Source organism: Sus scrofa, chromosome 9, assembly GCF_054392235.1.
Source record: "Sus scrofa isolate SSC_HxYL_T2T_F1_AM1 chromosome 9, Sscrofa_HxYL_maternal_Yorkshire_Landrace_v2.0, whole genome shotgun sequence".
Taxonomy (NCBI): Eukaryota; Metazoa; Chordata; class Mammalia; order Artiodactyla; family Suidae; genus Sus; species Sus scrofa.
Window position 1 is genome coordinate 83,298,054 of NC_139391.1, and position 22,868 is coordinate 83,320,921.

Below are 22,868 nucleotides of genomic sequence, written 5' to 3' on the forward strand. Positions count from 1 at the left end.
TAATTCCAACAATAGAGATGTAGTTCCGCTCATTACAGTCTCCTGACTCAATGGAACATTAAGTAGTCCTTAAAAATTATATTTACAGAGTATTCATTAGGTACAGAAATGCACATATATTATTTAAGAAAGAAACAGCTTACCAAATTGTAAATATAGTAAAATAGAACCATATAAATAACTTTTCAGATTTTTATAATAAACCTGAATATATTTTATAATCAAAACTCAATACATTTGTTCATTTTCAAACTGTATATTACAAACTAGCTTCCCCCCTTAAAAAATAGTATTGAAAAGCAGTATGTAAAATAGCTAGACCATTGGCTTTCCAAACAGGCAGACCTTGGGTTCAAATTCCAGTTCCAGGATTTCCCGTGGTTAACAAATCCAGCTAGGAACCATGAGGTTGCGGGTTCGATCCCTGACTGTGAACTGTGGTATAGGTTGCAGACACGACTCAGATCCTGCGTTGCTGTGGCTCTGGTGTAGGCCGGCGGATCCAGCTCCAATTGGACCCCTGGCCTGGGAACCTCCATATGCCACAGGAGTGGCCCAAGAAAATGGGAAAAAGACCAAAAAAAACCCCAACAAATTCCAGTTCCAGACTTGGTAGATGTGTGACCTTGGGAAAGTAATTTAAAAGCTCAAATTTCAGGTTCTTTATCTATGGAATATGTTGTCATGAAGACAAGATGTATAACATATATGTAAAGTGCCTAATGTGAACAATGGTAACTGTATGGCTAACACTTCAGTAATTGCTATGCATATATACTTGAGTTTTGAGCAAATGAATAAATTGATGGTAGATGATGGGAGCCAGATTTCTCTGAGTTGGGGAGGAGGTTATACCTAAGTGAGAAGGGGCAGGAGGGGATAGATGTACCATGAAATACTGGATTAGAAACCAAATCACCACTATGAAACCATGTTTAACTTAATAAAGATGAAGATGGATAGACACAAATAAGTATATATTTTTGTAACTCACGTTACCTAGGTTAGTATACATACATGTATTTTTCTATTTCTGTCTGCTGAGAGGGCCTAGACGCAGTGACACCCTATTAGCAATAAGCATACTCAGAGCAGAGATCTTGGTTTCTAATACTATTTTTTGATAAAATGAACTAGTGCCTCTTTGGAGACATGGCTAAATCTAGAATGATCCTGGGACATCTTGTAGTGCCAGAAATTAGGAAATGCTCAAAAACCAAAAAGATAGGAGCATGTCCAAGAGATACGCACAACTTGTTCAGGTTGCTTGTGACCAAAGCTGGAAAGATTGAGCAATAAAATGTGTAATGGTTAAGAATGGATTGTAACCTAAAGAATAAAATAAATATGAGTCCATACTGATATAAATGACCAGGTGACAAATAAATACATAGGGAGAAAAGACAATCTTCCTTATTCCCAATAATTTATGCAAACACTACCTCCTCCAGGAGGTGGAGCTCTGTTCCTCCCACTCCCCAGTGAGAGCTATATAATGACTTGTTTTCAAAAATAGCAAAAAAAAAAAAAAAAAGGGGGGGGGGAGGGAAACAGTAACTACAGTGGAGAAACCTGACAAACACTGCCTCAGCCAGGACATCATTGTTCACATCAACAGTCGTAAGTCATGTTGATGACATGTGCCTTTTCTATAATGTGATCCAAAGTGACACTTTACCTCTGTGATCTTTATCTTCCAAACCCATAAACCCAATCTGATCATGGAGAAAATAAACTCCACCAGAAGGACAATTTACAATGTACCTCAGAAATTTTCAAGTTTCTTTAAAACAAGAGAAGTCTAAGAAAACGTTTTAGTCAAGAGGCCCCTAAGGAGACCTAAGAACTAAGCGTTATCTAGATCCCTTAATGGGAACCTGGAACAGAAAAAGAACACTAGAGGAAAAGCTAGTGAAATCTGACCAAAGTGTGTTTAGTTCACAGTTATGCACTGATGACAAATGTATCATAGTTATATGTAAGATGTCACCTGTGTTGCATCCTAGCAAGTGGTCGAAAAGTTCCTTTTTTTAAAAAAAAGTCCTTGGGAATATAATTGATTTACAATGTTGTGTTAGCTTCAGGTGTACAGCAAAGCGATTCAGTTTTACATACATACAAATCCATTTTTTTCAGAGTCTTTTCTGGTATAGGTTATTATAGAATATTGAGTAGCGTTCCCTATGCTATACAGTTGGTCCTTGTTAGTTATCGATTTTATATGTAGTAGTGTGTAAATGTTAATCTCGAACTCCTAATTTATCCCTCCCTCCCACATTTCCCTTTTGGTAACCCTAAATTTGGTTTTGAGATTTGTGAGTCTGTTGCTGCTTTGTAAATAAGTTCATTTGTACCTTTTAAAATTGGGTTCCACATACAAGTGATATCATATGATATCTTTCTTTGTTGGATTTACTTACTAGGAGAAACTCTTTAAGTCCACCCATGTTGCTGCAAATGCCACATCTTGTTTATCCATTCTTCTGTCAGTGGACATTTAGGTTGCTTCCATGTCTTGGCTATTGTAAATAGTTCTGCAATGAACATTGCAGTTCATGTATCTTTTCAAATTACGGTTTTCTCCAGATATATGCCTAGTAGTGGATTGCTGGATCATATAGTAGTTGTATTTTTATTTTTTAAAGGAAAATTCATACTGTTCTCCATAGTAGTTGCACTAATTTACATTCCCACCAACAGTGTAGGAGGGTTCCTTTTTCTTCAGTCCTTCTCCAAGATTTATTGTTTGTAGACTTTTTAAAGATGACGATTCTGACTGGTGTAAGGTGATAACTCCATGTAGTTTTATTGTGGTAAAGGCCAGATCCTTAACCCACTGAGCGAGGCCAGGGATGGACACTAAGTTGGGTTCTTAACATGCTAAGCCAAAACTAGAACTCCCCTCAATGTAGTTTTGATTTGCATTTCTCTAATAATTAGTGATCTTTTCATGTGTTTTGGCCATATGTCTCTCTTCTTTGGAGAAATGTCTATTTAGATCATCTTTCCCCTTTTTGACTGGGTTGTTTGTTTGTTTTTTGATATAGAGCTGCATATGCTGTTTATATATTTTGAAGATTAATCCCTTTTTGGCCACTTCACTTGCAAATATTTTCTCCCACTCTGCAGGTTGTCTTTTAGTTTTGTTTATGGTTTCCTTCTGCTGTGCAAAAGCTTTTATGTTTAATTAGGTCACATTTGTTAATTTTTGACTTTATTTTCATTACTCTAGGAGGTGGATCTAAAAAGATATTGGGGAGATTTATGTCAAAGTGTGTTCTGTCTATGTTTTTCCTCTAAGGGTTTTAGAGTATCTGGCCTTATCTTTAGGTCTTTAATCCATCTCGAGCTTATTTTAGTGTATATGTTAGAAAGCTTTGTCATTTCATTCCTTTACATGTAGATGTCCAGTTTGCCCAGTATCATTTATTGAAGACTGTCTTTTTTCCAGTGTATATTTTTGTCTCCTTTGTCATAGACTAATTGACCACAGGTATGTGGGTTTATTTCTGGGGAAAAGTCCCTCATGAACCTTGTGAACCAAGCCATAAATTAAGAGAACCTCTTCCAGGTTTGGTCAGATCTGAAGATTAGACTATTCACTCTTCCTTCTCAGTTATCCATTCAACTAGCACTGATTTTACATCTTTTTTTTTTTTTTTTGTCTTTTTGTCTTTTTGTTGTTGTTGTTGTTGCTATTTCTTGGGCCGCTCCCACGGCATATGGAGGTTCCCAGGCCAGGGGTTGAATCAGAGCTGTAGCCACCGGCCTACGCCGGAGCCACAGCAACGCAGGATCCGAGCCGCGTCTGCAACCTACACCACAGCTCACGGCAATGCCGGATCGTTAACCCACTGAGCAAGGGCAGGGACCGAACCCGCAACCTCATGGTTCCTAGTCGGACTCGTTAACCACTGCGCCACGATGGGAACTCCTGATTTTACATCTTAAGGCCTCCTGCTGGGGCATTCAGGTACATCGGTGAGGAAAATGAATGTGGCTTCTCCCCTCCAGGGGTGATTAGAAAGCACACCCCTACAATAAACAGTCCTCCATTTCTCTGTAATGTTTACCCCATGATCCTAGCTCTACCTGCTTTGGTGCCACAAAGTATACAGATATTCTCTTTCGCTCAAAATAATCTTCAAATTTAGGAAGGCAATGAACATGTTTTCTCTGGGTTTCCTCCAGGCAAAATGTCTTCTCTCCCTGCAATATTTTCTCAAATACATAGTTTCGATTTTCCTATAAATTCTGTTTCTCTTCTAGTTTTTTTTTTTTTTTAATATATTCTTCTTGGGAGGGATATGGAGTTCAGAATAATTTTAACCATGACTGTGTACCTAGTCTGCTAGTTGGGTGACATACTTTCACGAACTGTTTATTTTTGATAACCCCCAAAACTCATGATACTGATGATAAACTGATACCTTGGTAAAGGGCATTAATTCATCCCACAAATGAATTTATTGAGGAACTACTTTGTACCAGGCTCTCTTCAAAGTGATGGGGATACAAAAGTGAATAAAGCAAATTAAGTCCCTGCATCATAAAGTTTATTATCCTAGAGCAAGGGTAGCAAACTACCAGCTATGGGCCAAATCTGGCACCTGTCATATGTTTTTGTAAATAAAATTTTATTGGAACATAGCCACACCTGTTTAATGACATATTGCCCATGAATTCTTTCTGCTTTAGTAGCAGAGTTGAGAAGTTGTGACAGAGACCCAAAGGGCCCACCAAGCCAAAATATTTACTCCCTGGCCCTTTATAGAAAAAGCTTGCTCACCCATATCTAGGGAGATTGAGCGTGTGGGGGATGGTGGTTAGGCATGGGGGAGATTATAAAGAGAAGAAACTAAAGAATTATATGTCAGATGGTGATATATAGTGGAAAGCAATGAAGCAGGGAAAGGGAGACGGTGAGGGCAGAGGCGGAGGATGTGGGTGTGTGTGAAGGAATTCAGGATGAGGGAGGAACTCTCCAAAAAGCTGACCTGAGAGTAAAGACCTTGAAGAACTGAGGGAATAGACAGGGTATAGAGAAGGACATTCCAGCTTGAGGAACAGTTGCTGGAGAAGAGGACCTGAAGGAGGAGGGAAGTGGGAGGAGATGGTGTTTGAAAGGAAAGGTGAGGCGAAGGTGGTACAGGGCCTGCACTGTACACCTGCTGGCTGATGTGGGAAGTCAGGAGAAGCCTGGGACCATGAAGCTGGGTGATGGAACATAGGGTAATGTGTTGCTCTGGCTGCTGCACTGAGAATGGACTGAGGAAGGGCAGGAGCAGAAGCAGTCAGTGGGCTACAGTGGGGATGCAGGCAGTGGTCAGTGGTGGCTTGGACCATTGTCATTCAGAGTGAGGGATGAAGCAGGACTGTGGCCCCAGATGTGTCTTCCCCAGAGCCCAGCCTCTCTCAAACATGAATTCTAATCACAGAACCTGATGCTTTAGGCCTAGGTCGTGCAAGGCAGTACTTACCCGCCAACCGTCTATCTAACTTCTTCGTGGATTCTCAGTGTCCTGTCAGGAGAACTGTGTGCCTGTAATACACGAATCCATAATAACAAGATCATTGAGGATCTAGTTAAATATTGTGGGCCATGGTCATTAGCTCTTTTGAGTTAGAGCAGCGACACACTTGTGAATATCTAATTAAAGCTTTGAAAAACACTTTCTAGAACAACAAAAGAAAGGGCATATATATAAATTTACAGTAATTTGCATACAATTTTAGGCTGTTCACTACCTCTGCTTCTAGGATTTAACACTGAGAACTGATTCCTTTAGGGTTATCGAAATCAGAGCACTAGCTCTGAAGTAAGAATTTGCGGTGCAGCAAGAAGGGACAATGACATTTCATGGAGTAAATGGGGAGACATTTAGGCACATAGCAACCCTATGGCATCTTTTAAGTCACATGGATCAAGGTACCTCAAGGAAGGGGACTACATTAGCCTGGATGTATCTCCTAGTGTGTTGACACTAAATGATATATTTACTCATTATTTTTCAAAACAAAAATGTATTAACTTTATAAAATAATGTGAACCTTCTTTGGTACAAAACAAGTGTTCCTTTTGAAATATTTATTTAAAAGTTGAGTACAGGGTGCTATCACATCTCTCTTTGAGCATCAGGTGCCCTTTGTTATATTTCTGCTCCCATTTGCATTTTGTAAATGAAGAAACTGTAGCAGTTTTAAGTGAACCTAGATTCTTCTCCATTCATTCACTTGACTGGAAATGGGGAAAAAGGCTGCTTAGGCCAAAATGATGAGCTTTCTCTTTCCTCCTTTGTTACCTGACTAGAGTTGCACAGAAATGTTGGCTTTTCCATGTGCTGACTAAGCTAATTTATTTTCCTTGTGTGCATCTGGATTTGAAAGATCCAGACTGCAATTCTATTTCCTTAGACAATGCTTTTTATCTGACCCAATCCTAGCACTTCTTATCTAGAAGCAAAGACATTTCTCTAGTTGTTGGATTACTTTGATAAAGAGATGTGAGGAAGAGAAAACCAGAACAAGAATAATAGGATATTTTCTCAAGGCACAGGTAGACACTGTCTCATTCCCATGCCTGTTCAAGATGAACAAGGGGATTTTTTTTTTTTCCTTGGAGTTATTCTGTAACATGCCTAACATATCTGACATTCGGGGTGGATCATTTTTGAGACATCGTATTTTCTATCCATCAACAAAGTTATTTTCAGTAATTATCACAAAATAAAATTAAAGATATATAGCTTTAATCTATAAGGATAATGCCTAAAACTTTATCCCTCAGTGGTCTCATACCCAGCCATTTGTTTAAGATGATTTCTAATTGCCTAAAATAGATCATAATACAATGAAATTCTGCCTCAAGGATGTTGCCACACTTGCGTCTAGTGGATATTTCACACAAGATAGACTTTTGAGCACTAGAAAGAAGAGATCTGGGGCTTTATTAAACTTATAGACTTTATGGATAGTTTTTAACAAATGTCTATACGTGCAGCATATGTGATCTGACAGATGCTTTCATTGTACTTGGTAATGAGGTTGTGGAAGGGTAGATGTCTCCTACCTTAATCTTCTTTTGTGACCACTGTTTATAATAACAAGAAACTGAGAATGTTCTTAACCAGTTTTATTTAAGTCAGTTTACTAAAATTGGGTATGCAATGGTCACCCTTTGTTTCCATGTTTCCTTGGCTCTTTCTGTAAACTCAGCATTTATATGTGTAGATCTTCCACTCTGAAATGCACAAGTGAACCCATCTCAAAGTGACCTACGTTTTATCAAAAACGGGGTCAATCTTATAATTACATTGATTTGCCAGGAAACAATTATTAGGCTAGGGGTTTTTCAATGGAAGTGAACCCCAAAGGTTTGAGTTCAACAAAAATGACAAGAGACCTTCAGTAATTTACAAGTACTAAAGAAAAGAATGGAAAATACCTCAACTGTAAGGTATCAAAATCAGGCCATTAAGTCCTCCTGTTGTTTCCTTTCATTTGGGATGTGTGAAAACCTTTGTAAGAAATTGTTAATTTGGTTTCATAGGTGAGCAGTGCTACATCAATATGTGGGAAACACTAGGTGGCGCTAGAGGACTGTAATAATTGACCACAATTAGCGCCCTTTACAAATCACACCATTGTCAGAATCAAGGCATGTGAAATTTTACATTAAAAAATGATGCAAATGATCAGTTTTCCTTCTCTTCTGACTATGGCTTCAGTCACTAAAAATTCAAGTGCAATTTTATCATGAGTGAAACAGAGTTTATGCGGTGCTTACTGGGCACTAACTCTTAAAAACTGTACTATAAAGGAAACAATATTTCTTTGTTTAGATGGTTTCATTTTTCAAATTTTGTTGATCCTTGAGGTCAGGTCTTAGTTTGGTTAACAGTCATAAACTCATTGTAAAACACCCACATGAAAATATATTTGATAGTCAACTCTCCAATGACTGACAGTTTCCTTTTCTTACTTTGTGCAGTTTTATTTTTTATTTTTTTATTTAAATGGTCACTGTAAATCTTGGAGTATAGCAGAACCTATGATGAAGGGTGAAGACTGTTCCTTCATCTTCCATTTGCTCACATTGTAAAAAAAAGAATGAAAGATGTCTGCTGCATAAACTGATATTCTTCAGGTTTCATCTTGACTTTTCAACAGGAAAATCCACTCCATAATCATTTCATTGAGGGTTATTTTTGTCCATTTTCACTGAAAGGTATTCACTTTCTAGAAGTCCATTAAGATTTGGCAGAAGAGAAATAAACAGGGTTAATCATCATTGCATTTCTATTCTTTTTTAAAAAATGATAAAAGAAAGCATATATCTAGTTTTTCAATCAGCTTGTTCATCAGATTCTTGTGCAGTATTTGGAAAGGTGATGTCTCATTAATTAATTCTGAAACCTAAGATACAAGGTAGAAATTGTAGACTTGAGGTTTTAAATGTAAAAACAAATAATATCTTAGTATCTTAGTCAAATAGAATGTCAGTTTCACAAAAAATTAACGCATATCTAATACAGTTCACCTTACTTTGAATTGTAGAAGCTAAAATCCAATATCTCCATATTGCAGACTCACAATTTACCATGACATAATTTGAGAAAAATAATTACTAATATACAGTTAAAGTTAAATTATTCCAAATTTATATTGCTTTATCAAAGATAATTTTAAAAATTAGCACTTGGGTTTTATTTTTTTTAATTTTTTAAATTTTTTTTTTTTTTTTTTGGTTTTTAGGGCCGCACCTGTGGCATATGGAGGTTCCCAGGCTAGGGGTCGAATTGGAGCTGTAGCCACTGGCCTATACCACAGCCACAGCCACAGCCACGTGGGATCCGAGCCATGTCTGCGACCTACACCACAGCTCAAGGCAACATGGGGTCCTTAACCCACTGAGAGAGGCCAGGGATCGAACCTGCAACCTCATGGTTCCTAGTTGGTTTCGTTAACCACTGAGCCATGATGGGAGCTCCAGCACTTGGGTTTTATATACAACTCCTTTGAAGATCTCAGCATATCTTCAAATTTTGGGACAGATGATGACTTTGGGAAATAAGCTAAGACTGAGGCCCTCTAGGCGAGCACAGCACTTGGTATTCCGAGTAAACTCCTTGACTGCTATAATGAATTGGTGCAGCTCATTAGGGAATATATTTCCTTCATGGCATCATATGTTGCCAAATAACTCTCCTTTTTAATTTTTTTTTCCTTTCTTAGAGCTCATGATCAAAAGTAAAGCAAATAAGATTGCCAGACTTGGAGTTCCCATTGTGGCCCAATGGGTTAAAGATCCAGCATTGCTGCAGCTGTGGCATAGGTCACAGCTGTGGCTCGGATTCAATCCCTGGCCTGGGAACTTACATATGTCTCAGGTATGGCTATTAAAAAAAAAAAAAATCGCCAAACTTTTATTGCTAAACTTGAAGGAGTCTATCATTTGGGGATATTTGTTAGCAATTATTTACTCAGTTCTCTAATGGTACCCAGTGACCTAAGAGTGTTAAGAACACTTTCAAAATTCACAAGAGTTCCTACCCTGAGGAAGTGAACAGAGTATCTTTTAAAATACATTTGAGATGTGCAGTTCACATTAGGCTCAGAAAGCGTTACTTAATAAACTATTTATTTTGTTCTCTAAATATCAGAAATCTGAGTGGAAAGTCTTGTGGCAAAAAGAAGTCCAGTCCAAAGAGGAAATGTATTTCCAAAGAACATTTTTATCATAATTTTCAGAAACTCAGACTTGTAAATCATTACTGTTTGAATCAGTTGTAGTTTGACAGGCTTTTAAGACCTAAAGAATCAAGAGCAGAAAGTTTTTAAAGAAATGTTTTGCTAAGTTAAATGATCAAGTCAATTGCAGGACTAGTGGTTCATATGTTATTAAAGAGGGAAAAAGAAAGTTAAAGAATTACAATTTCATTGAAAAACAAATCCAACCAAACCTCTTCAATTCTAAATGAAAAGAGTTGCAAAATGACTTTGAATTAGGTTTCAAGTGGTTTTATATTTTTATTCAGGAAACAACTATGGTGGAAATAGAAAAGAAATGGATTCTAGAGCCAGAGATTTAAGTTCCAGTGTCCTGTGGACCTTGGACAAGTCGATCTCTTTAACACTATTTCATTGTAGGCTTATAAAATATATACTACCAATAACCTATGGCTCTTGAGAGGATTAAAGAAGACAATGTATGATGTATGAAATAATTATGCAGTGCAAAGCCTTTTTCATCCATCCTCCATCTCACTTACTCATTCTAACATACATCAGTTGTTCATTAAGTGTCTTCACGTGTGGCTATATCTTGTTTACCATTTGATTTTTCATTGATCCTGAAATACCGTTTGATCAATAGATAAACAGAAAACTGAAAATGCTGATTTTGGTCTATTTTCTTTTTTGCCACACCCAGGTCATGTGTAAGTTCCTGGGCCAGGGATCGAACCCACATCACAGTAGTAACAATGCCAGATTCTTAACTCGATGAGCCACCAGGGAACTCCTGACTTTTTTTTTTTATAGTAGAAGGTATATAAAAATAGAAGTTTTGAATCCAATAGATAGTACAAGACTGGTCATGATGTTGAAGTACAGATAATAAGCCTAAAATCTGGAGTAACTGTATATTAAAACAAAGAGCACCAAAAGATGAAATTAGAGTTCTTTCCTGGTTCATTTCAGAGAGAGAAAAGCCCTTGGGTTGGAGCAAGAATTAATGGCATGTAAAAATAAGTGGCCTCTTTTTAGGAAATGGTCAATAAACCATTCTGACTAAAACAGAGGGCTATGTAAGAAAATGCTAAAATATACACTTTGGGTGGAACCATTTTGTGAAGGTCCCCAAAGGGCAGAATGAGGAGTAGAAATTTGACCTACAGTCTGCTTGAGATTATAGTCAGGCAGAAGAGCTCAAAAAAGGGGTAGAGAATGTCATTAGAGAAATATTTATTTCCTCCTATGTTTTCAAATACTCACTGTAGGCACGGCATTGTGCAAGCTCTGAGGGCGTATTACAGATGTCACAGGGTTTATTGATTCTCTTCACTAAGAGGTTACAAATTAGTTAGAAGGAAGATATAAACATAACAAGGAGTTAAGTAATGTGGAGGGTGCAATATGATAAATTGCCAAAATGAGCAGACTGATGTTAGATGTTATGGAGACTCATGGAGAAGGAAATTAAGAGGGTGAAAGGACATCTTGCAAGATTGGTCTGTATTTGCTGTGTATACACACTCTCTCTTTATATTTCTTTCTTGAATCTACCGCCCTCCGCTTCTCCCTCATTCAGCCCCTGAAACTGCTTTTGTCAAGTTCCCAAAGATTTCCATATTTCTAAACTCGGCCGTCATTTCCAATCTTACTTAACCAATCAAAGAGTTTGATTGAGTTGCCTACTTCTCTTTCTTGGCTTCCTCCTACATCACTGAGTGCTCCCTCTCAGTCTTTGCTGGATCCACCCCATTCCTGACCTCTTAACACTGAAGCACTCAAGGACTCTTTTCCTCCTCATCTACACTGATTCCCTTGATGATCTCGTGTCTTTAAATACTTTCTAGAGGCTGATAGCATCTAAATCATATCTAAATGCATTTTTTTCAGCCTAAACATTTCCCCTGGATTTTTGACTCACAATACTCAATACATCCACATGGATGTCTACTATACATCTCTAACTTAATATGTTAGCAAATCTCAAAGTCAGCTGCTGATTATTCTTCTCCCTTTGTCTTACTTTCTTCTTTCACAATCTTCTTCATAGCAATCAGCGTATTCAGGGCTAAAACCTTGGAGAAACAGTGTGTCTCATATTCCACATTTGATCCATCAGAAAACTATGTCATCTTTCCCTTCAAAATATATTCAGAATTGGTTCATTTCTCACCACTTCTATTACAATCTATGTCACCAAGTCATCATTGCCTCTTGTGTGGACTATTCCAACAAATGCTGTTTTTCCTGATTCTGCTCTTTCTCCCCTTAAGGATGTCTTTGACATAGTATCTAGAATAATCTTGTTAGAATATGAGTCAGATGTGTCACTGCTTTGCTCAATGTAAGGATATCCCGTGGGGACTTATGAAGCCAAATCCTCCCATTGCCCTTGAGATGCTACTCCAGTCTGTCACCTGTGACCTCATCTCTTTGCCCTCTCTTCCTGGCTCACTCTTCCCCAGACACATTGGCATTATTGCTGTTCCTCTAATATATGAGGTTGTACTTCTTTCTCAGCTTTTTTCACTCACCATTCCTTATGCCCTGAAAGCTCTTACTACAAATATCTCCTTGGCTTACTCCCACACCTCCTTCAGTCTTTACTCAATTGTTGTCTTTTTGTGAGGCTTTGGCAACTCCTAATTGTTACCACAAGAGATTTGGATGTCATTCTGTGAGAAGGGGATTTAAAATTCTCATCCATCACCTTCTAGGGTAAGGTTTCTCAAAATGTATTTTCTGACAGTGTTCACCAGGATTGCCTCTCTGCTAGTTAAAATGCATCCTTTTCAGGGTCAAAGCCCAGACCAATGAATTGTAATTGAAAGTGGGTCCTGGTAATGTGCATTCGAATTACCCTCCAGGTGAAAATTAAGTAAACTCAAGTTTGGAAACTCCTGTCTTATGGTATCCTGGGCAATGACTAAGAGCTAAGCATCCTCTCCCAGACTCAACCAGAGAAGCTTTGAGTTTCTGTTTTAAGCACCAAGTGTCTGAGTGAGGGTTCTCCTGAAGAAATGGTTGATTAGAAAAAATAAATGAATATATCAAATAGCCCTGCTATAGATATGAGGTAATAAAAGAAGGATTTTTTTTTTCTGGTGCACACTGGAATAACAGGGCAAATATATTATTTAAGAAATAATCTGGAGGTGGTATAAGGAATTGATGCATGCATCAGGCAAATATTTATTGAGTATCTGTTATGTGTATTGCACCATAGTTGTGAAAAGATGAATTACACATAGTCCCTACCATTATTGTGCTCACAGTAGTGAGATTAATGGGAGTTGGGAAAGATTATAGCCAGAGGAAACATTTGGAAGGTAGCTGTCAAGATGTTAGATAATGAAGAAAGAGTTCCTGTCGTGGTTCATTGGTTAATGAATCCAACTAGGAACCATAAGGTTGTGGGTTCGATCCCTGGCCTTGCTCAGTGGGTTAAGGATCCAGGATTGCTGTGAGCTGTGGTGTAGGTTGCAGACACGGCTCGGGTCCCTCATTGCTGTGGCTCTGGTGTAGGCCAGCAGCTAGAGCTCCAATTAGACCCCTAGCCTGGGAACCTCCATATGCATATCTCAAAGTCAGCTGCTGATTATTCTTCTCCCTTTGTCTTACTTTCTTCTTTCACAATCTTCTTCATAGCAATCAGCGTATTCAGGGCTAAAACCTTGGAGAAACAGTGTGTCTCATATTCCACATTTGATCCATCAGAAAACAGAAGTGGGAGTTCCCGTCGTGGCGCAGTGGTTGACGAATCCGACTAGGAACCATGAGGTTGCGGGTTCGGTCCCTGCCCTTGCTCAGTGGGTTGGCGGTCCGGCGTTGCCGTGAGCTGTGGTGTAGGTTGCAGACGCGGCTCGGATCCCGCGTTGCTGTGGCTCTGGCGTGGACCGGTGGCTACAGCTCCGATTCAACCCCTGGCCTGGGAACCTCCATGTGCCGCAGGAGCGGCCCAAGAAATGGCAACAACAACAACAACAACAACAACAACAACAACAACAACAAAAAAAACCCAGAAGTGGCCCTAGAAATGGCAAAAAGACAAAAAAAAAAAAAAAAAAAGAGAGAGAGAGAGAGAGAGAGAGAGAGAGATTAGACAATGAAGACCTGATCTAGAGTGATTGCAAGAAGGTGGATTAAAGGGATATTCCTTAAGGAAGACTTGATGAGAGAGTGTGTGTGACTGATGTGTGAGGTATACACAAAAACAATGGGAGCTGATTCTGAGGTTAAAAGATTGTGTGCAAAGAAAATTTGAGTGCCACTAATAAAACTAGGATAACTGTTAACAGGACTTTGTGTCAGTGCTTGGGGGATTTTGGGAGTATTGGTGAGTTCGCTCTTGTACATTGAGTGTCAGACAAGAGTAGGACGTTTGAATGATGACGCCATCTGGTAGCTGAAGATGTTAGACTGCAGTTTAGGTCAAAGGGGAAGGCTTGAAAGATAGAAAATTGACAGCCTGGGGAAAGTTAGTCAGAGGAACCAGCAAAGGAGACAAGAAGGAATTTTCACAGAGATTGGAAAGAAACCTGGAAAGGAAGGTTCTGTGGAGAAATGATGATACAAAAAAAAAAAGAGAACAATCATTGAATTCGGTTAAATGTAGGCTACAGGTTATGTTAGAGTCCTATCAATGGAGGGGTAGCAATATGATTCAAGGGTTCTTAATGAGACCTCAGAGATCATAAAGCAGGAAGCACAGGCATCTATAATGTCAGGAATTTAACTGTGATAGGAAAAAGTGCTAGTGTTTTTTCTTGACCAAGGGCCTCATAGTTTTCCTTTCATTCAGGAGTTCAGAACCATAAAACCTAGAGTCATATTTTTCTGTGGGTCTAGTTAATCCTATTTACCAGATCCAGAGTTGGTGATAGTTATGATTCTGGTGTTCGTGTTTCTTCCTTGAACTCCCCTCTGTCCACCCACTTTCCTCTTTTACCTGGTGCTGAGGTGGAGGGGATAAGACAGGATCTGAGAGTACTGACATGTGATATAGGATTTGGTGTGTACTTATGGGTAATTTAGGGACATCTAGGGACTTTTCATCACTCTTGGCCCTGGAAGTGAGGAGGGTTAATGAGTCAGTCATAGAGTAACCCATTCAGGCTATATTTCTCATCAGTTCCTGATTCTGAGACGCACGTTTGAGGGTGTTTAGGGTGAGAGAGCTTGTATCTTCTGCCCTAAGCTTCCCACTCTGATCCTGTTCCTTTTACTCATTTTACAAGCCTAAGATTTGCTTGAAACTTTTTCAATTACGCACTATTTGAACACTTTGTAGATGAAAACTTGCTGTTCTAGGGTCTCCGATGTGCTCTCTTGCAGGACATACAGGAGGCTTTTTCTGGATACTGTGTTTTCCAAGTGTGGCTGAAAGTACACCTCAGTCCAGTTCAAGGTAAGGCAAGTGAATGACACAGTCCAGTAGAAGACAAATGTACAAGCAGCATGGTGTAAAGGATTAATAATATGTTTTAATGCACAGATCTCTGAGAAAAGTGGAGAGAATGAAAGGTGATCTCTGAGCAGGGGTTTGTAGGAAAATTCTAAGTTCACCTAAAGGTTGAATTAAGAGAATTCAAAGGAAATAAGGTGCAGAGGACTCAAGCTGAGACATGCAGTTGTGTGTTGGAAGTTCTAAGGATCCTGTAACTATGAACATGAAGTATGCAGTCAAGCAGGGGTCAGGGGCAGGAGATGAAGATGGGCAAGTGGACAGAGGCCAACTCAATAGTAGTCTTCTATGCTGATCTAAGGAGTTTGGCTTGATTCTATAAGCACTGGAAAGTTGTGAAGAGGTTTAAGCAAGTGTGTGATGTGAATGCATTTTAATTTTAGTTCTGTTATTCAGGTGGCACAGAGGAGGGCATCTATGTGGGGGTAGAAGCTGAAAATGGGGAGACCAGTTAGAAGGCCATTGCCATAGACTAAATGACTTATAATGTGAGCCTGAGACAGTGTCAGGAACAGAAACAGAAGGGAGGAGAGATAGGAGGGATAATTAGGTGGAAAATTGAGAAGTGCTGGTAATTTTATTATCTTTTATTTTTTTATTTTTTATTTGCTTTTTAGGGCTACACCCTCAGCATGTGGAGGTTCCCAGGCTAGGGGTCTAATTGGAGCTGTAGTCACCAGCCTACACCAGAGCCACAACAACTCAGGATCCAAGTCACATCTTCAACCTACACCATAGCTCATGGCAATGCCAGATCCTTAACCCACTGAGCAAGCCCAGGGATTGAACCCACGTCCTGATGGATACTAGTCAGGTTTGTTAATCACTGAGCCACAGCGGAAACTCTGGTAATTTTATTTTTTGATGTGTAGGGAAAAAAGATGGCATTAAAAAAAATCTGATTCTTAGGTTGTCCAGTAAAGTAGTGGTATCACCAATTAGTCAGCTTTAACTATGATAATGCTATAAAACAAATAATCACAGAATATTATGGTTAAACAGTAAACATTTTTTTTTCTTATTTTTGGATATGCTGGACTACAAGTCACCTTTGGTGGCTATGATCCAGATCACAGGTCAGGTTCTAGTCTGCTTCATGTGTTTTTTCATTTCAGGACCCATGCTGAAGATACGGCTTTTACCTGGTGTCTGCTGTTCTTCTGGTGGTTAGAGGATCAGGTAGGAACATGCTATATCTTTTGAAGGGTCTGATTAGGATTAAAAAGAATCCTGAGGAAGGACTTCCTAGGAATTAAGGAGAGAAAGAAAGGAAGGGAACAGAAGAAAGAAACAAAATTTGCATATAGGGGGAGGTATATTTCTCCACTTCACTGTGAGGTCACTTGGCAAAGGGCATAGGCTTAATCATATTCTAAAGTGGAGAACTCCAGAATCTATCATAATAGTTAACAGGATATGAGTGCAACACAGTGATATAATGTGTTCAGTTTTAGAATTTAGACATGCTAAATCTAAGTATCTCTAGGACATCTAAATGGACATATAGACAATAGAATAGTTGGGTGAGGAAAAATATCAGAGGTGAACCTATGAACCTGTTGGTCACTGGGTGTTATATAATAAATAAAACTGGAAATAGACAGGATTGTCTAATCTGGGTGAAAAGAGAAAAAGAGAGTTACTGATGGATCCCTGAGAAGAACCAATGTTTAATCTATGAAGATGAATAGCATGTAGATAATCTGAGAAGAACGGTTAGTTGAAAAATTTGGAGAGAGAATGGTGGTGCTGACTAAACTAGAGAAGAAAGTTATGAGATGCAGGGAGTGAGAATGAATGATCTGATGATGCTGAGATTTGTTTTAAGTTGGCCTCCATGGAGAACCTTTGTGAAGAAGGAGACCTTAGCTAACCTGAGAGGTTTCCTTTTAAAACTGAACAGCAGACCGATGCTCACAGAATCACTAGGAAAACAGTGGAATGATAGTCCTGGCACTCAGTAAATGGTATACATTATTAACCTGTTGAAAACTGGAGCTTTGAGGAATTACTGCTAGTTTAACACAAAATTTGATGCTAGAATATTTTGCTTTGAATTTCATTAAGAGCATTTTATTATTAGAGCCAGAGGAAGCAGAAAAATGTAATATAATGTGATTTTATGGCATCACCCTTGAAGTTAATTATGATGAAATTCTAGTGTAGTTGTTTTCATTAATTTGATGTTAAAAAGGGAAATTGAGAGGGTTGTTGCATCTCTGTGATATCTCTTATTTAAAAGATTTCTAATCAAAGACATTCTTATCATTATGATCTTTGGGCTGAAGGAGCCATTTGTTCTTTGCCTGTAAATCATCTTGTTTTTAAGTTTTGTCATCTTTCATATTGCTGAATGAGAATAAAAACTGAAAAAAAAGTATGTTTCAAAATATTCATGTAATTTCAATTATGGAGATGAAATGTGCATTTTCAGACTTGCTTATGATTTTCAGGTAACCAAAGACCTTGTAACTCTTTCCTCATAATTTCTTCTATCTCTCCATGATGCAGAGTCCCAAAGTTCTTCCTGGCTAAAAGCATACACTGCATTTCTTTTTGTTAACAGAACATTGGTTATTATGCTCTCTATCTTTAATGATTCTGCTTTAGGGAACTGTCAATTAATAATCCCTGGAGGGACCACCATGAAGAGTTTCTGTAATTAGATTATAATGCAAAGGTTTGCTTAGTCACAGTATTTAAAAAATTTTTAATTATGATTTTTGGGCGATGACCCCAATCTTCCCATCTTTTACATTCAGCTGGTTTTTAATGCTGGTTTTCTTCAATTTCTTTTATTGTGTTCATTCTTTTTTTAAAATCTGTGAGTATAATTAAAATTACCCTACCTTTGAGAACCTTCTGTCCTCACCTAGCAGAATAAATGAAATATGGATACGAAGACTGAGCATATAAATTACGTCTAGAAAAGAAAATGCCTTCTATGTAAAGCTTTTTGATTCCTTTTAATTTTTTTTTTTATTTCAGAGCTTGACGGCTATTTTTTCTCTCTAGTCCAGTGATCTTGTTATTAAAGCATTCTTGTAAAGGTAATTTAGCGCACATGCCTCATGGTTATTAACTAAGTTCTACAACATTCAAATATCAAATCACTTTGTAAATGATACTTCCTTCTTCCTTCCACTAGCAAAATAGTTTGGGGTATGGAGAGGCCTGGGGGTTCTTAATTGTCCTGGGTGACATTCAAGAATTCTGCAAAAGTAGTGGAAATGGCTTTGGGTCTTTTAAACCAATATTCGTAAGTATAATAAAAATGCCACTGTGAGTGTAGATTCTCATAAATCAGTGACATCAAAAACATTTGCAGAACAATTTCTATGAAAAAATGATAAAATTAATACAATAGAGCCAACCTTTGACCTAGAAGAAAGGATATGAGGATGGGGCAAAGAAGAAATGACCCCAGAGGCCTTGGCTCAAACCCACAAACACACGTGACTTAAAATCTTTGACATGAACTGAATAGAATATATTCTTTTAAACTGTTAATATTTTTGAAAATTATAGTGCAGAATAAAATTGTTTTTTGTGAAGCTAGTTTTTTAAACCTGAGATGACTTTACATTTAATCATAGAAAAATAGAATGAAAGCATTTTAGAACTGGAAGGCACCTTAGACATCATCCAACTCTATTTCCTCATCGTATTAGAGGAGGGTTCTGAGGCCAGGGAATTTTTAGTTACTTTCCATGGTCATAAAATGTGTAAATACCATGTTATATTGAGGTTAAGGCAGATGGATAATACACACTTTATAAGTTTTTTGGCACTACTAGGGGAAATACAGGTACCATGCACTTACTATGTACAAAGTGATATAATTTGGCCTGAAGCTTAAGCAAGACCACAGCTGGGTGCTTCAAAACAACATATTTCTTGGATTTTGGGTAAAAGATGATGATATTCATGCATTTTTAAGACAGGTTCATTTTAGGGCAGAGTAGAACTCAAAGTTAATCTTATTCTCTCTACTACCCAGCTCCAAGATAATTCAAACTTTCTACTTCTTTCCTCCATTCCTCCCCGCCCCCGAAAAGATAATCATGCAAATGAACCCAAACAAATGAACCAAAATAGCTAATTACAGTTAGCAGGTTGTCAGTTTATTTCAGATATAATTCTAATGTATTCTGATTTTATCAGGAAAAAATTTTAATATCACTGTTTCCTTTTGGGGTCAGCCCACTTTAATTTTGCTGGCCTACACCACAGCCACAGCAACCTGGGATCCAAGTTGTACCTGCGACCTACACCACAGCTTGTGGCCATGCTGGATCCTTAACCCACTGAGCGAAGCCAGGGATTGAACCCACATCCTCATGGATACTAGTTGGATTTGTTACTGCTGAGCCACAATGGGGACTCCTATTTTAATACTTTTAAAGCTATATTTCTTGGAAATAAATATATCTTATTTATAGTATTCCTTTCAGATTGTATCAAGTAGACTTAGGAAACACCTAGGGCAGAGGACTGTGTTTTACTGTGGTTATTATTCATGATAAGTTTATATGTGAATTAAGTTGAATCACACAAAATTTAGAAAGTATTTTCTGAAAGGATTATCAGTATGACTAAAGTGTGAAAAAAAAATGTCACAAATACTCTACTCCTTAAGGATCATCCCACTTTTGTTCTACCCTGGTAAGGCTGATTATGGATGACCTCTAAGAGTGCATTTTAGATTAGGGTCCTACTTTAAACAGGAGCACATATGAGAATCAGGCCCTTACTGTTTTTAGTTTTTTTTAAAGCAAATGATAGGAAAGAAGGAGGGGAACCAGCCATCCTTGTCTTCCCCACCCCACCACCCACCAGTACTAGGTCATTAAAATTGGAGAGGTTTAGCAGAAATGAGTTTTTCAGTGTCACTTGGCTTAGTGTCCTTTTGCAATTGAGTACTACAGGAAATGAAGACTCCTACAAAGAGATAAAAAAAAAAAAAAAAAAAAAACCAATAGTCCACTGTTGTTTCATATCCCAGGCCAAGTGTCTCATAGGATCCATGAGAGTTGAATGTCAGGGCAGAAGGTCTCAGGTCATTACCATAAAAAGCTCTTTGGCACCCTGTGTCATAGAACAAAGTATCAGACCAGTTCCCATTACTAGGTGCCTGTGGTGCTTTTCTTAAATAATCAGTCCCATTCAGACAGAGATTTTAAGGTCCCTGATCGTCTATTTCACAAGCAGTAATTTTTTAAGGCTAAATGGCACTAGAGGCAGAATATTTTTGAAGTAAGGTTTAGAAAAAGAACTTGTTATATCCCAAAGCTGGCCTGATTCTTTCTTATTTTCCCCAAAGGTCAGATGCAAGTTCAGCTTTGACAGCACTGACCTTGGGCATGTGGGCAGAGGCAGGCGGCATTCACTATAGCTCCACACTGTAGCAGGGAAGGCTCTGAGAGCTAATGTACAAGCAGGAATCAATTTTAGGATGGCCTCATGAATCCCAGAGGGTGGAAGCAGACAAAGCTTCCTTTGGCCTACTTTAACCCTTCAGCTTCAGGTATGGATGCTTATTTTTCTTCTTTAAACTTTTTAAGAGCATGAAAAAACCTGGTAAGTGAAAATAGCCAAGATAACATTGCAACTATGCTATCTATAAATGTGTATTTTTTTCTAATGTGCATTTTTAGAGTCCCTATTAGAAAATGTGCTTCACTGCCTTACTCTGAATATGCCCCAGTGAATTCCAAGAGGACACAAAGGCAGTGTACAACTCTTGAGATTAGAAGAGCTTGCTCTTTAAAGAGCTATTTTTAGCTTGGAAGGGGGAGCCTAGGCCTGGAAGTGCCTGGGAGGTACATGCTATGGTGTGGATGTAAACTGGAGGTCTGATTCCGGGCCGAGGTCCCAGCGAGACTCTTCTTTCCTTTGCTCTAGGAAAGGGTGGTTCTGCTGCTTATCACTGCTCTTTTGGGGAATGGGGGGTTACCAGTAGTCCCCAGAGTAACTCAATCTGTGGTCATCCATGACCTCTTGTGTAGGGCATACATCGTGTCTGGGCCCCAAGTGACCTGAGTGGAAACAACAGATCTTGAGGTGTCCGATAGCCACACTTGAGGAAAGGACTTCCCGAGATTCTTGATGGCCACTAACTCAGACTCCTGAGATAAATTTCAACCCAGCACTTGTATCAAGTTGTCCTCTTGCAGAGTGCATCATTTCAGGCCAGAGTCTAGCAGAAGGGCAGGCTTGGAGAGGTGACTGGCAGCGTAGGAGGAAGAAAAATGTCCCCAGCCACACTCGGACTTTTGGACTAAATCTGGACACCTAAGGAGGTGCTGATGGTCCCTATGGCGAGAGGGGCCTGATCCCCTTATCTCACTGGATGTAGGTGAAGCTGGCCTGAGGGCTGTGTCCTGGACGAGGTGAAGGGGATAAGAAAAGGACAAGGTTTGAGAAGGAATAGAGAGATGAAGTAGAGATATATAGATATACAGAGACGGAGGGAGTCAAGAATCCTGAGAGAAACACAGAAAGAGGTAGAAAGATGCCGAGGGACAGGCATGGAGTATGAGAAAGAGAAAGGCTATAGAAGAGAAAGATACTGAGCGTTAGAGCCAGCAAGGGAGAATTGAAAATAAGAGACAGTGAGAGAGCAGAGGCAGAGACTGGGTTATGCTAGTTGAGTAGGAGGTGTTAGGAGCTGGGGGTGGTGGTGGCAAAGACTGGAAGCATCCCTCATCACCCCACTTCCACTCCCAGACTGTCCCCCTCCGTCCTTTCGCTTGGCCCACCCCGCGGCGAGGAATCGAGTGCGCAAGGTCGCCCAGTCCTCTCGGCTGGGCTCCCGCGCGCTGAATGGCTGGCGGTCTGCAGCGCCAGGGTCTCCGACCTCCAAGCTACAGGTCCGTGGCGCTCCACGTAGGCGCCCAAGGCGGGCCGGGGAGGTTGCCCCTCCAGCACCCGTCTCCGCCCTGCACATCCACCCCACCACGCTTCCCTCCACTCCTGTGGCGGTCGCAGTCCTCTCTCACGCCTCCCAGGAAGGGGACACTGCGGCCAAGAGAGACATTGCAGAACCTACTTCTCCCTATGGGCCCAGCCCGCCGAGAGCCTGAGAGCGGGACCATTTACATGGGGTATTAATTGGTCTCTGAGGAATCGTTCACCCACGTGCCGATGTAATTGCCCGAGTCCAGGCGCTAGGCAAGCGGAGCCGCGGACCTAAAGAGAAAGCACTAAGGCACCAGCGTCTAGAAGCTCGGCGCACTCCAGAGCGTCCCCCAGTGGCCGGGCAGCACCACGGACAGAGTCTGCGACTCGGCTCCGGAGTGGCTCTCAGGCTTCTCGGTGCCACGGGTAGAGAGGTGCGGCAGCAGGGTGCGCCAGGATTCTCTGGGCTCTGGCCACCCCACCCCTCTCTTAGCAACTCGGACTGCTTGCGCCTGCTGTGTGGCTTTATTCCGAAAGCCAGTGTCTTATCTCTCAAGTTCAAGTCCCAAGGAGAGAACTTGCCCAGTTTCCTCTCCATAAGTCGTTTCTACCATCCTCTGGCAGCCTCGGGAAGCAGGGAGCCTTGGATTGCTCATCCCAGAGCCAGCGCGGGCAGTCCCCCTCCGTCCGGCCCAGTATCCCGGCGCATTCGCTTCTCTCTAGCCCTCCCTTTCTCTCTTCCTTTTTCCTCCTCTACTTCCCCCTCCCTCTT

General features: G+C 39.8%; 1 protein-coding gene across 3 annotated transcripts in view; it reads left to right on the forward strand.

Annotated features, from left to right (window-relative positions):
- LOC110262296 (uncharacterized) overlaps positions 1–20,171 on the forward strand; it is a 117,409-nt gene extending 97,238 nt beyond the window's left edge. For all 3 annotated transcript variants that reach the window (XM_084977112.1, XM_084977111.1, XM_084977114.1), the window contains exons 4-5: positions 15,067–15,139; positions 16,312–20,171. In XM_084977112.1, coding sequence (XP_084833238.1) covers positions 15,067–15,139; positions 16,312–16,367 — 129 coding nt within the window. In that variant the 3' untranslated portion in view covers positions 16,368–20,171. The remainder of the gene's footprint in view (positions 1–15,066; positions 15,140–16,311) is intronic.
- The last annotated feature ends 2,697 nt before the right edge of the window (positions 20,172–22,868 follow it).